This window comes from Aythya ferina, assembly GCF_964211825.1.
Source record: "Aythya ferina genome assembly, chromosome: 3".
NCBI lineage: Eukaryota > Metazoa > Chordata > Aves > Anseriformes > Anatidae > Aythya > Aythya ferina.
In genome coordinates this window covers 94,323,852-94,338,301 of record NC_140298.1, presented here as the reverse complement: position 1 = coordinate 94,338,301, position 14,450 = coordinate 94,323,852, and the positions used below count along the sequence as shown (strand labels likewise).

At 40.9% G+C, this 14,450-nt stretch overlaps 1 protein-coding gene across 1 annotated transcript in view; it reads left to right on the top strand.

Annotated features, from left to right (window-relative positions):
* The first annotated feature begins 969 nt into the window (after positions 1 to 969).
* Positions 970 to 14,450, top strand: part of HCRTR2 (hypocretin receptor 2) — a 41,387-nt gene continuing 27,906 nt past the window's right edge. Inside the window, exon 1 of the mRNA XM_084515435.1 lies at positions 970 to 1,208. Within this exon, the coding sequence (XP_084371561.1) occupies positions 980 to 1,208 (229 nt within the window). The 5' untranslated portion in view covers positions 970 to 979. The remainder of the gene's footprint in view (positions 1,209 to 14,450) is intronic.

The window sequence follows — 14,450 nt, the reverse complement described above, 5'->3', positions numbered from 1 at the left end:
ACATAATAGTTTCTCCACTCTGTGGTGGTGTAGACCTTGCACATAACTGCTTAAATGAGCAAGGTGTACCCTTTCACAATGGAAGTGGTGCTTATAATTCTCATTAAACTCATTAAGTTATTCAGCAAGTAAATGAAGAGATTACCTGAAAAACGGGACTTTTTTTCAGTCAGGGAAGGACAAGTCCAGCCCTGTCCCTTCTCTCTCAGGAACTGAACATTGGGCAGAGTATGAAAACAATTCAGGAAGCAATGACTAGAATCTGGGAATCCTATCACGCTGTTTAACTAGCACTTCTGGGCTTTCTTGAATTGCTTTCTGCCAGCTCAGCTCAATCCAGAGTAGCCAAGGGGCAGCTGAGATCCCAAACTGGAGGTTTGTAACTACACTCAAGCCTACAGTGAGCCTTCATGGTCCTAAAATGCGATGAAACCACTCGCTTGTCTGTTCACTGTGCTTATAGATTTGTTCTGAGGTTTGTTCTGTTTTAGCCAGCGCTGTCTAGAGCTAAGCACCACACTGTTTATGAATATTTGGCTGTGTATTAAGCCCGTGCGTTGGAGGTAGAGCCACACACCAATAACACACAGCCGAACTTTTCAAAGGGGCCCCCGGAAGACACATCGACCGCTCAGTTTTAATTACTCCCTTCATCCTCTGCCTCCTCCGCAAGAGCCATCCGTCGAACCCCCATCCTTCAACCATCGATTCCCCCGACAGATGTCCCCACACACACACCGGGCAGGGCAGGGCGTGCATCCTCCGCTCCCGCGGAGAGGAAAAAGGGTCGGGGGAAGGCTGCCGGGCGGCTGGGGCCGGCTCGAAGCCCCAGCCCGGTCCCGCATTGGCTCCCGAAGTTTCCGCGTCATTTTCTCCCCACACCCAGCTCGGCACCGGCGATCGCAAGTCTCAATGGAGGGGCGTGAGAGAGTGCTGGAGCGCTGAGAGGATTCAGCCAGCCCCCGGACCACCGCCAGGGATGTCCGGGACGCAGCCCGAGGATGCTTCTCATCCGCGCAGGAACTGGACATCCTCCCCGGAGCTGAACGAGACCCGGGAGCCTTTTTTAAGCCCGTCCGCCGACTACGACGACGACGAGTTCCTGCGCTACCTCTGGAAGGAGTATTTGCACCCCAAGGAGTACGAATGGGCGCTGATCGCCGGCTACATCGTCGTCTTCATCGTGGCGCTCGTCGGGAACGTCCTGGGTGAGTGTGGCGCCCCGAAGTTGCTTCCCAGCCCCTTTTTTTTTTGACCCGCGGGTGGGTTTCGCCTCTCCCCCCGGCTGGACACGCTGCATCCCCAGTAGCCGGGCTACGGGAAGGGAAGGGACCGCCGGACACCGGGGGATCGGGGACAGCCGAGCCAGGCTCCCGTCCCCATCCACCGGGCACAGGTGCCGAAACCGCCCGCCCTGCCCTCCACGGGCAGCGGCCCCGCCTCTCCGCCCGCCCGGAGGGATGCTGCTCCCTCCTGCGCCCCGCTGAGCTGGGAACCCCAAAACGGGCGTCTTATCGGGCTGGCAGAGATAACGGGGGACAAGGAGAGAGGGACGGGGCGAGGGGGACAGGGGTGACCTCGCCCCGGCCGTGAGGGCGCCCACCTCTCTTCGCCCCCTCGCCTCATCTCCCCGTCGTCTCCCCATCTCCCCCTTGCCCCCTTTCCCCGTCTCCCCATCTCCCCTTTTCCCTCTCGCCCCATCATCTCCCCGTCTCCTCATCTTCCAATCTCTCCATCTCCCCCTCTCCCCATTATCTCCCCCTCGCCGCCTTTCCCCATCTCTCCCCCGCGCACGCCGCCGTGGAGCAGCCTCTCCCCCGGAGCCCCGGCCATTTGCGTCCCGTATTTACAGCACTGACATTTTCATGAACGGAGCGGCTCACTAGCGCCCAGCCCAGCCATACGGGGCTTCCATTCATGATTTTCTGCAGGATTTATGCACACCAGCGCTGCCATCGGCGAGCGCTCAAGGCTTCCCTAGACGCGTTGCAAATACGACTGCAGCTACAGGCAACGTTTTGCGAGGCTTTTTTTTTTTTTTTCTTTCGACGGACTGATGATGCTGTTTTTGTCTGGAATGGCACGCAAGCTGCCGGTAAACACCGAGTACGCACGTTGGCGAAACCAGTGAGCCTTCAGCCAAAGAGGCTACGAGAGGGCTATTCACAAGCCCGGGTGTGCTTGCTCGGTCCATGGCTCGGCAGCCAGCTTCTCAGGGTAAAGATAGTAGCCTTCCCAAAGAGCCTGTGCTTTAAACCACGACGAAAAGTGTCTTTTCTTCTGATCCTGAGAGAAGACAGCTTCAGGAGAACTGTCTGTGTTTGCCTATTCACCTCCACCCGTTTTGTAAGCAGGCTGTCCTCTCACCTTTAAAGATTCAAGGTCAAACCTTCGGTTACAGCAGCTCTCACCCTGCTTACACTTTTTTTTTTTTTTCCTTTTTCTTTTTTTCCCTCCCTGAAGCCACCAGATGAAAAGGTTTCCTGGCTTTGCACTCGAAGACAGAGACTATATCAGTGCTGATGCGCAGCTGCTCCTCCCTGATGTGCCTGTACCGTATCTTGGGATGGAGGCTGGCATTTAGCTATCCGCCCACCTGTCCTTTTACTGGGCTGCTTCTGCCCGAGCCTTTTGCTTTTTTAAACTGCCTTTGTGCGTTGTACAGACCTCACCCACCCAAACTGCTGCTCCTGTTGATGGGCAAGTTGTTTGTGGGATCGGCAGGTGCAGGTGCTCGTTAGCTGAACACTGTCTCATCTTTATGCAAGAAAGCTCACACTGCACTGATTGCAGGCTCAAGTGATTTTAAGGGGAGAGATTGATGTGGTCTTTCCAAAGACATCTTTTGTGAAACCTTGTTTATTTGGCTGGCAGTGAAAATCTGACACATAAGAGTGTACATTTTGAAATCCCCAGAAAGTTAAGTTTCCTGCTCACAGTCAATCTGTAAAAACCCTTACTCACAGTCAATCTGCAATTTAGTCTTGTACCTTCTCAAAGCAAAGCAGAAGCAGTTCTAAAGAGAGTTTTAGTGGCTCACAGCGCTTTATAGTTTCACCCTTAATGATGCAGTGTGTTCCTCTGCTTACGTTTGAGCAGTGCTGCTGGACTAGTGTGGGAAGTCAATGCTCTAGTTCTGTTTTTTCCATGTCTTATTAAGTTAGCACTTAAGAAACCATGAAATACCTTTCCCTTCCCTATGTTGTCTCAAAAAAAAAAAAAAAAAAAAAAAAAAAAAACTAATTTCTGTCTATTTTCAATTATGCATTCACACGGAATGAGGCAACTCACTGTGTTCCCATAATAACATCTGTGCAAGTGGAGGGCACAGCACATCCCTCACATATTAGTAATAAACGAGATTAAAGCATTCTGACAGTTAATTAACAGCCAAGGGTAGAAAGCTTGAACTTTGATTGACATCTACTGGGCTTTTGGCTGATCTGCACTGCAGGAATTGTCCTGCTAATAGTAGTGTATAACAAGGTCTGCATTGCTATTTAGCTTTTAGTTCAATTAGGAGGGTTGACATACCCTGTCCAAACCGCTGCACAAACCAGCTACAATGAAAACATTTGCAAGCCTCTGCATCTGAATGCAGGTTTGATTATTGCATTCAGGTTCTTCATAGCAACGATTCTCGTGTGTGCCCACACTAGCTGCTCACCAGAGGTTTCATTGCTTCTTCACTGAGAAGAAGCAGGTCTTAAGAAGGTTTTAAGACATAGTTACATGAACATTTAGAGAATCTGAAATTAGGGTGATATCATCAGTATATTTTGTCCTATTTTCTCTTTCGTTTAGTCACTATTTATCGCTAGAGGCAGAATAGATACTGAGGGTAAGGACTTTCTGTTTTTCACACAAGACCAAATCATTCCATTACCACTGCACAGAAGTAGAGCCCCTTCAACTTCATGAAACTAGAGCAAAACTTCTTAACAGGGTATGTACTTTGACTTTGGACTAATTATCTGTTTTTTCTTTATTTAAAAAGTGCTTGAAATAGAAATGAAGAAAAATAAAAGAAGGAAAGATACATTTAGGATGCATGGAGTCCTCTAGTTACTGACACAATGATTGCACACTAATCAGTTTCAGCTGTTAAACCCTAGGTTAAGGTTAAACCCTAAGGTAAGGATAAGACCATAAGGGATTAACAATTCCACACAGTTAACACTTCAGAATGGGGATGGTTCTTGTTTAAGTTATTCATTCGAAGGGGTCAGAACTTTCCTATTGAAATGTTTTCCCTCAGAAAACATGCAGTCTTGAAAATCAAATGGTACAGGGAAGACCTTGATAGGGTCAAAGACTGACCACAGAGCAAGCAGCCTTCTGGTGTCCCATTAGCCAAGATGCTGGGACTCTGGCAGCACTCCACAGAGCTGGCAGGAGCTGGGAGAAGGAGCACACTGATCCTGCCAGTGCCCAGCTTGAAGCTCATGCTGGATGCCATGGTTTGGAGACCATGCAGAATGTCTGCAAGAGATCTCAGAGACTTTTTTTACTCACAGAATTTGGTGATGTTTCTCTTTCCAGCTTAGAATGAAATCAAGCCTAATTGACAGAGAATTAGTCTTCTCTGGATAATTCTATTATTTGCTATCTATTTTATGGTGACCCAGGATGTGAGGCGATGGGCACAATCTGAAGCATAGAAAGTTCTGGCTCAATGTGAGGGGGCACTTCTTTGCTGTGAGGGTGGCAGAGCACTGGAACAGGTGGCCCAGAGAAGTTGTGCAGTCTCCTCTGGAGATATTCAAAACCCACCTGGATGCCATCCTGCTCAACATGCTGTAAGGGTTCCTACTCAGCAGGTGGGTTGGACTGGATGATCTTCAGAGGTCCCTTCCAAGCCCACCCATTCTGTAATTCTGTTAGCACCATGTTATGCTGAGATCTGTACAGCACCCATCTGTAGTCCTTTCTTCAAGGAGTTCACAGTCTCACTCATACAACACAACAGCATTCATCTGATTTTCGCTTCCTATAGCTTGATTTTTAGGGCTTCTTTCTTTATGGGTGTACAATGAAAGTTTTGGGTATAATTCTAACACCAGAGCTCTAGTCAATGATGATCAATAGGCAACTGTAATGTCTCAAATATATCTATGCCATCATTTTAAAAGCAACCGGTGAATATTGAGGTCTATGCATGCATGTATATGTTGGTAGAATTGGATTGTTATCCGCAGGTTAATATAAACACAGAGTTGGAATCTACATGAAGGTCATGTATTCTCTTATATGGGTCTCTTCTCTAATCTACACAAATCCTTCTGATTGCCTTAGATGAGGCATATTTCACCTACCTCTATTTTAAGGTAATGCATTTTATTTTGTCCAGATTATCTGGGGACTCTGGCACTGAATATAGAATCATAGAATCATCTAGGTTGGAAACAACCTCTAAGATTTTCTAGTCCAACCTTTAACCTAGCACTGACAAGTCCACCATTAAACCATGTCACTAAGCTCTAAATCTACATGTTTTTTGAAGACCTACAGGGATGGTGACTCAACTACTTGCCTGAACAATCTGTTTCAATACATTTCAACCCTTGAAGAATTTCAACCCAGTTAAGATTTTTTTCATAATATCCAACCTAAACCTTTCCTTGCACAATTTAAGGTCTTCTTGTCTTATCACTTGGTGTGTGGGAGAAGAGACCAATCCCCACTTCACTATAGCCTCCTTTAAGGTAATTGTAGAGCATGATAAGGTGTCTGCTGAGCTTCCTTTTCTCCAGGCTAAACATCCCCAGCTCCCTCAGCCACTCTTCATACAACTTGTGCTCTAGACCCTTCACCAGCTTCATTATCTATCTTTGGACCTGCTCCAGCACCTTGGTCACAGAATCAAGCACTTTATGTTTGTAGCACCAGCTACATGTAAGTCACCTTTATATCTTGAATTAATATTAACAAGAGTTGCTTAATCATTTTTTGAAAAGATACAATGCAGGATGTGATGTAATATTTATACATTTCATCTACCTAAGGTAGATAATATATGAGCTCAGTTTATAGAAGGGTTAGGGTATCAGCTGCAATACATTGGTATTTGCATAATATAGTGATCACTGGCAAGAAGGAGACATGCACACCCTTGTGAGATACCCAAACAGTAGAAATACATTGAAAGATGAAGCTGAATTGTCATTATGTCTTCTTCTTTATAGGCTGTTACATCCAGAAGCATAACTTGTTCCACTGCATATGCTTTCTGATCAAAGTCCAGAGGGCAGACAACTCTCTTTCCTTTTAGCATTTCTCATGTCAAAAGGCAAGTCTGTCTCCTATGAATAGTGCAGTTGAGCTCTGAAAAAGGGCAATGCCCAGGACTGAAGGAAGACAAGCTGCAAGAGATACCTAATGCCTTGAATGTTAATACAAATTTTGTTGACTTTCATTTGAGTTCTGCTAACAGTTGCATCTGTCTGGAAGATGCCTTTATATTTGGATACAAAGGACTGTCCTTTTTTAGTGTTTTGTTTTGTTTTGTGTTTTTTTTTTTTTTTTCAGTCAGAATGAAAGAATAAGCAGTTTGGCTACTTGTATTCCAACCTCATTCCAAAAGACAACAGTCTTGCTTTAAACTGATTTGGTGACAAAGGAGGACGGCTGGAATCTGAACAAGTGCAAAAATGCCCAATCTCAAGGGTCAAAAACCATTATAAGGTACTGAAAGAGAAACAAGCATATTCCTTTATCATACATTATCATATGGACTCCCATGCCGTGTTTAATTCATAGCTGTTTTTCATAATGTTATTGTTCTTACTTCTGGAACTCCACGCATGTTTTGGAAACAGAAAATTTAGGACTGATCTTCCATCCAGTTTTCTTCCTTTCTGTTCTCCGCAGCACTATTGATGAGATATCTCTTATCTGATGTATCATAAACCATGACTTAAGTGCTAGCTATTCAGCAGTTCTTACAGAAGAACAAACTTTTATGAAGCCTTCTTAAGAAACAAGTGAAACTCTTTTTAAATACTTATCCGATTTAATTTTGTACATTCTCGAAGCTGTTGGAATGATAGTTCTGAAGACTAGCTTGGCTATTTACTCCCAAAACAGGTGCAGCCTTGGGTGTGGTAGTTTGGTGAGGACTCATTTGATTTTGTATTATAAGTGATGTTTTGAAAGAACCATCTTTGTATGGGAGAAGGAAAATAACTCATCCTGACTCTTCAGCTGCTGCCCAAGTCTAGCAAGACCACTGAAAACAGTAAAGACCAGTCTACCCGGAGCTGAACAGGGACTAACATGCCTTTCCCTTAAGTCAGTGAAGTATTCTTCAGACTGATGTGCCTTTGGGGCATTATAAAAGCTGTTGCCACTTTCCACCTTAGCTCATCATCTTTCAAAAAAAAAAAAAAAAAAAAAAAAAAGTTTTGGAATGCTTCTTTTTTTTTGAAACATTTTTTATTGCTTACTTTCTGTGCTACGTATCTGGTAAAACTTTTTTTTTTTTTTTTTTTTTTTTTTTTTTATGTGGGGTGGGTATTAGCTACCATCTGATTTATGCTTTCAGTACAGTACATCTCCCAGCTGAAATTTGTCAGAGAAGAGCTAGAACACACTGGTCCCCAGTGGAAGAAGACAGGAGCTGAGGGCAGCAGCAAGACCAGCAGCCCAGTTCCACTGTGCCCAAGCAAGGGGAGCTGGACAGGTCTGGTGATGGTCAGACAGTTACCAGAAAACCCAGCAGTTACCAAAAAAATTCATAGGGATGAAGCTTGTCCGAGGTTAGGCCAGGAAGTCAAGTCTATAGGTCAGGGCCACAATCAATATTGGACAGACACATGGCCAAGCACATGCACACTTAGAACATTTGTCTTGCCTGAGCTAAATGTGAGAGCCTGGGCTTGAATGCAGCTCCCAAGCAAAGCAGAGACCCCAAGAAGAGGTATATCAGCTCAGAGGTCTTTACTCAGCAGCCTGCTCTCTGCTTACACAGCTGTGCCACGTCAGAGCTTATTTTTTTCATATAGTCTAAAGCAAAAGCATTCATACATCTTCATTAGAAATGGACGTGGAAATAGATGGGTTTTTCCTAATGCAATTCTATTTTATGTTGATATGCATTTTGAAGCATATGGTTTCAGATTTGCCCAGCATTTCAGCTATGAAGCTCACCTTGGTTTTAATGAGTCACACAGGTTTGAATTTGAGTCACAATGAAGTGTGAAATCTTTTTATTGTAGTGGCATGTGCAGTATGACAGCTACATTAAGTGTCCTTCCATCTCTAACATGAAATGTGCATAAGGATTTTGTAGGTTTTTTATTGTTACGATGGATAGACGAATAAGTATATGCAACTCTGTGTATGTAGTGGAATAATTTAAAACTGTCCAGTCTGTGTTAATCAGTATAGAAAGCTCAGAAAAATATGTGATGATATCTTTCACTTCATCCAGAACTGACCAAAACTGGCATTTTTGTTAGGCTGTATACCATAGCCAATCTTTTAGTAATAACTCCCATTCCCATTAGGTTGTTAATTGCCTAAGATTATGTAATGTGACTGAATTAGAAAATGAATCCTGTGCCAATTAGATGATTGTGCTGTTACTCTCAATTGTACTTTGTAGAGATAAGCTTTCAGAAAGCAGAATTTACTTCTTATGTTCTTCTCTAGCATCATAAGATAACACTTGGTAGCTATGAAGCTCCTCAGAAATTATATGGCTGCAAGCAAACTAGATGTTATATGTATGTTTTATTTATGTAGACTCTCATTGTCTTCTGTCGGAAACAGTTCCATAGTACATTTCAGGCTGATGAAAGAAAAAAATGTTTTAGATTTCATTTATTCTGTGTTATTCAGCTATATTTCTTACAGTTTCAGTGTTTCTTCTAGAGTCTTACACGAAAAAAGTGATGGAACCTGCACCATACAGATGTGTCTATGTGTTATACACAGGGAGCACGAACTAATGTCCCATTCCTTTTGTCATGCTTCCATGATTTTTGTTGACGTGTGTTTAGTGTGTCTTGGGAGGAGGAGGTGGCACTTCACTTCCAAGCTATGTAATTCCTTTGTATGTGCAGCCCAGAACATAATCCATCTTTTCAGCTGTTACTTTATATATTGAAGGACAGTTCTTATCTGCTGGGCATTATTACCAGATGTAGGATTTTTTCAATATTTTCATTGCAATAAACATTGTGTCAAAAGTGTCTGTTCTTTGTGTCAGTCTTTCTATTGCCTTTTCAATGTAAACTTGATCAACTGTTAGTTTCTTTTTTTTTTTAGTTAAGAGTAATGATGTAAAAAATGAAGTAATGTTTGAGTTTAGAGCTCAGTAGTGGGTAAAGTGGTAGAGCTCAGATGGACAGCCTAGGAAGCAGATATCATCTTTTTATTCACAGAAGAGATCTCTCTGTTTTAGATCTTTTGTTCTCACTGATGGTTTAAAAATTAAATTAAATTAAATTAAATTAAATTAAATATCCTCTACAATTTAGTTAAAGTGATAAAGATAATCAATAAAGTTATTGAAAACTCATAGAAAGCCTTCCTAAAATAAATAAAATAAGCCCAGGCTTAAACACCTAATTTTTAGATTGCTATGTTAAAGCAGAATTCTTAATCAGGAATAGAACATAAAATAATTTCAGTGATAGCATTTTTCTATCTAACACTATTCATTGCTTCAATGTTTCAACAGGAGATCTAGCAGAATCCCATTTGGTATTTTATCTATTCAGACTTCCTTTCAGCATTACAATGTTGATAGACTCCCCACCACTGAGGCTTTCATTCACAGTAGGCAATGTCAAAAAAGAACAACGGGGAGATTGCCATATAAAGGACCAAATCTTTGCCAGCTGGAAACATTTTTTTTAATTTTTTTTTTTACATTTGAGGGTGAGTGGATGGGCAATAATGTGTAACTCAAGTCTATTAAACAACTTTTTTTTTTTTTATCACTGTAAAACACTGTGAAGGAGGAAAGCTCTTTAGAAGCCTCCTGCCTTATGCATTTGAAGATGTTGATAAGTAGTGCTTATATTCACAGCATTACTTCCATATAATTTGTGTGGTCGTATTTTAGTCATACAATTTTGGTAATGAATTACTAAAGCAAAATAAAGGTATTGAAGCATAGCATAATGGAGAAAAAAATATATATATAATACTTTGTACCTATTTGGGATTTATTACCAAAAAATGAGGTAAGACATAGAGTAATTAATTTATTTAAGGAAATGTCATGTATTGCTTGTTATGGAAATTACATTTTTATTTTGGCCAAGAAGTCCAGTTGGAAGATGACCCATTAAATGAGAGGTTGGCAAGATTTCTGGAGTGTTAGGGAAATAATTTAGGACTGACGTAGGAAACAAATTGACAGCTGAACCAACTGTTCACCAACGGAAGGATTCCAGCACAATGTTTAATATGCTCAAGACAGCATAAATCTTCCAGGAGGCAAGCAGCTGCATTTATACCAGCTGGAGTCTTTGTATTGTTTTCATATTCATCTTTAGGTACAATGAGCTATGCTAATTGGATAGATGGCATTACAGTCTCTAATTAAAATGCCCCAGAACACTAAACCAACAGGGATTAGATTTGTACATGAAAAATACCAATCTAAAACCCTCACTGTATTGTTGTATTTAAGAGGGTTGCTTTCTTCAGGACTGCAATGAGATATATGAAGTTTTCTTGATGGAGTTCAAACAGTATCTTAAACTTGAATTCGGATTTGAATTTGTTCTTTTTAGTCCGGTGAGCTTTTTTGTGTTGGTTTGGCTTGACTTTTTGTTTGTTTGTTTGTTTGTTTTGGTATTTGGAAGGTGGGCGAGTTTCATTATAGCAGAACTGTCTTTGAGAAAAGCCTCCACAAGTTTTCCCAAACACTGTCGGTCTGACAACTCAAGCTAGTTTCCAAGCTTTCACTGACACCGTGTGGCAGAGTTAAGAATAGCAACAGTTTTCGTTAAAGTTCTCCTTTTGATTGTGGTGGAAGGAAACCGAAGCATCGGCAGTGAGAAACTTCAGTATCATGAAGGAATTAGATCAGTCTGATTAAATCATAACCACTACAAATAGCTGTTCTTTGTGTAAACTGGCCTGCATGTTTTTGTTTGCAGAAGTTATTAACTGGAATCATGAGGGTTTTTATAGAATAAAATCTGTAATACAGAACATAGTAAAAAAAAAAAAAAAAAAAAAAAAAAAAAAAAAAAAAGAATTGGCAGGTATTTTGGTTCCAGTACAGAGTTCTCACAGTTTGCCACAGTTTGGGAAGGTTATACACACATTTTTTCTTGAACTGGTGATCCTATCTTCACTGGCTGTGCTAATACAATTTCTCCCACTTTCTTCGTCACTCATGTTCAGCAGAGGTTGCATAAAATATTTGGTTTTGCTCAGAACTCTTTACTAGTTCATAGATCTTCTGAGGTCCGAAGAGCCGAAGAGCTCAGTTTGGGCCACCACAAGGTTCCATAACTAAACAGACATCCTCTTAGTCTGTGGTGTCTCCCTTTATATATATATATATATATATATATACACATATATATATATATACAGGAAGACTGCTGCTGGCCTTATCTCCTGTTTCATGATTTCAGAGTACTTCCAGTTGAGAATCTCTACTACTGTTTGCATCATTGCTTCTCTTCTCCAGGGTGAGCAGAAAGCTGCTGCTGTCTGTCTTTTCCTTTTGGGTAGGCAGACAGCATTTTGCAGTCCAGGGAGCTTCCTCCCTTACACATGTTTCTGGAGAGTTTACATGTGATCTGCATGCCTTCAGTTCTTTATAGAGCTGCCTCAAATGAAAATGCATGTTGAAAAGGGTGAGAGTGGAGAGTATGCAAAATTATTTTGTTAGTTCTAAAGTAGTCAGTGGCATAGTCAGATTGCTTTGCACTTTCATAAAATAGTGTTTGAATACCATAAGGAGAGCTTTTCTCACTGATCTGCTAGATCACTGGTGTGTCAACAAAGCTGATACCCAGGACTACTGAACAAGCTTGTTCTAAGCAGTAGGCAGTAGACTCAGAAAGACATCTGGTCTACATGGAATATATTGAAGTAACTTTCTGTCATTTATACCATTCTACCCTGCTTAAATAACTTGCAGCAAAGCTTCACAGCTCTGTTTATCCTTGCACTGAAATAAATTGTAAATGCGTGTGTTGAATGCAATACTTCAACCAGCAGAGGGCAACGGGGGGAGGAGAGGGGGAGTGGAAACTGACTCATTTTTAAAATAATTTCTTTTCAGAGGCTTTTGCAACAGTCTTTCTTATACATACTCACTTTTTTTGTATATAGTCAGAGAATAAATTTCTGGGAAACATTAATTATTAAGTTAGTATGTAAATATGTTAATTAAGATGCTTTTGTGCTATGTGTCATACAAAAAATGGAAAATGGTCTATGCTTCAAAGAATGCATGAGATCAAAAGGGGAACCACACAAGCATAAAGAAATCTAAAGTAACAAATTATCTTTTATTTCTATGCTTGCAAATAATCATTTTTCTACCTTTCAGGTGCCTCTTGCTCCTTTAGATTAGAATTCAGAGGAATTTAGAACTACTCTCTGTACATTGGCTTTGCCTTTTGCATTTGTCATTCCCTGAGTAGCAAGGGGCACAGTCTTTTTTATTTCTCTGAGGAACAGCAAGTATCAAAGTTCATCTAAATTCCATCCTTGTTAAGCCAGTGTGATCTGGAAGGCTTAGTACAGAGCTGGGAATTAGGAGTCCATGCTTCTTATTCTGAGTCTGATTTACTGTGTGGCCTTTGGCAACTTCTGTTCTGTGCTTCACTTCCCTTGTTTCAGAGATGAAAATGATATTTTCTTAGCTCTCTGAGGTATTGTGAGGTTTCATTTGCTGATACTTATAGAAGCCTTTGAACACAAAATGCAAAATGCTGTGAATTGATTTCTGGCACTCTCTGTTGCCAATGAGATTGAACTCATATTTTATAACTTTGTGGATTTGTTTTACAAGAAATAATGTTTGCATTCAGGTGTTTTTCCCAAACTTGTCAGCACAAGAGACCTCATCAAAGAGCATGTGCTCTTTGACATGTCTGCTTAAATCTGGCATCTTTGGGCACTGACATCCTTTGATGAAAAAGACGCATTTGCCTGAATCAGATAGAATGTAGGACTGATGAACCACAACACAAGAATGAAGTAGTTGAAATCTGAATTTTCAAAACAACTTTTTTTTTTTTTTTTTTTTTTAATCTGTTCATCAAAGAAGTAAACAGTACAGAAAAACATTGCCACTTCAATTAAATATGAATTATACTGAAGACAAAGAACAGGCCACAGCAGCCCAAAGTGTTAACATTACTGTGAATGAAGTGATGTTTGCAACTTTTCTTCCCAGCATTGCATTTCCAGCAGCAAACAGCATTCCAGTGGGGCAGCAATGTAGTATCTCCCCTGTTTTGTCCTGCCTCACATTGTTGTAATTTTAGTTACAACTGTAGTAATCCCATGCAGAAATTTGAAATGATAAAGATCTGGACAGTTATTATCTTGCAGTGCTAGATAAATAATTACTTGAGCATGTAAGTTTTATCACCCAAACAGACTGTAAATATAAATAATATGTTTCCTTTAAGCTTTTGATTTACAAGCCTTGCCTTTCAGATAGTTCACAGCTAAGAAAACGTGAAATTCTGTATTCAGGGTGAAAATAAAAGAAATGAATACCATGGGAGATGTTCTCCAAGGGCAGCAAAGAGCTTTGCAGAGGGAATTTAACTTGCATTTACAAGCTCCTGATAGATATCTACATATATAGAGAGAGGTTTATATGTATATATATATAAAAGATTAAATTTCTACAAGCTATAGTATTTACATTTGTGTCTGCATACATTAGAAGAACATCTATGTTGGTACAGCATGTGTTTTAGAATAAATTTGTAAGCCCATATCCGAAACAAGTTTGTTGATAAAATCACCTTCTCTTAGCGGAATTGAAGGCCACCTCACTCTTCCCTCTCCCTTTGCCCTAAATTGCCCCCAGATGTCTAAACCTAGCCCTCATGAAGCCGTCATGATCCAAACTTAGTTCCTACTAAAGCTTTAGGAAAGTCATGAGTGGGTATTGTGTTAATTTGGATCACTACAGTCTGACAACAAAGGTGTGATCCATTCTGAAGAGCATCCAGAGAACAGAAAGAAGGATGCTTACAGAAGTTCTAAAAATGACAGCAGAAGATACCGACCTGTGAAGTTCTACAGTCTGAAAAGAAAACAGAGTAGAGATGTAATAACAATCTTTACATATTTGAAGTATTTCCACTGGGAAAGCCTATTCTTCATTGTTGCCTGTGTTCCAGGAAAAAATAAATAAATAAATAAATAAATAAATAAATAGAGAGAAAATAGCAAAATGGAAGTAGATCAGACATTCAAATTCCCTTCCCTTCCTATCCCTTCCCTTC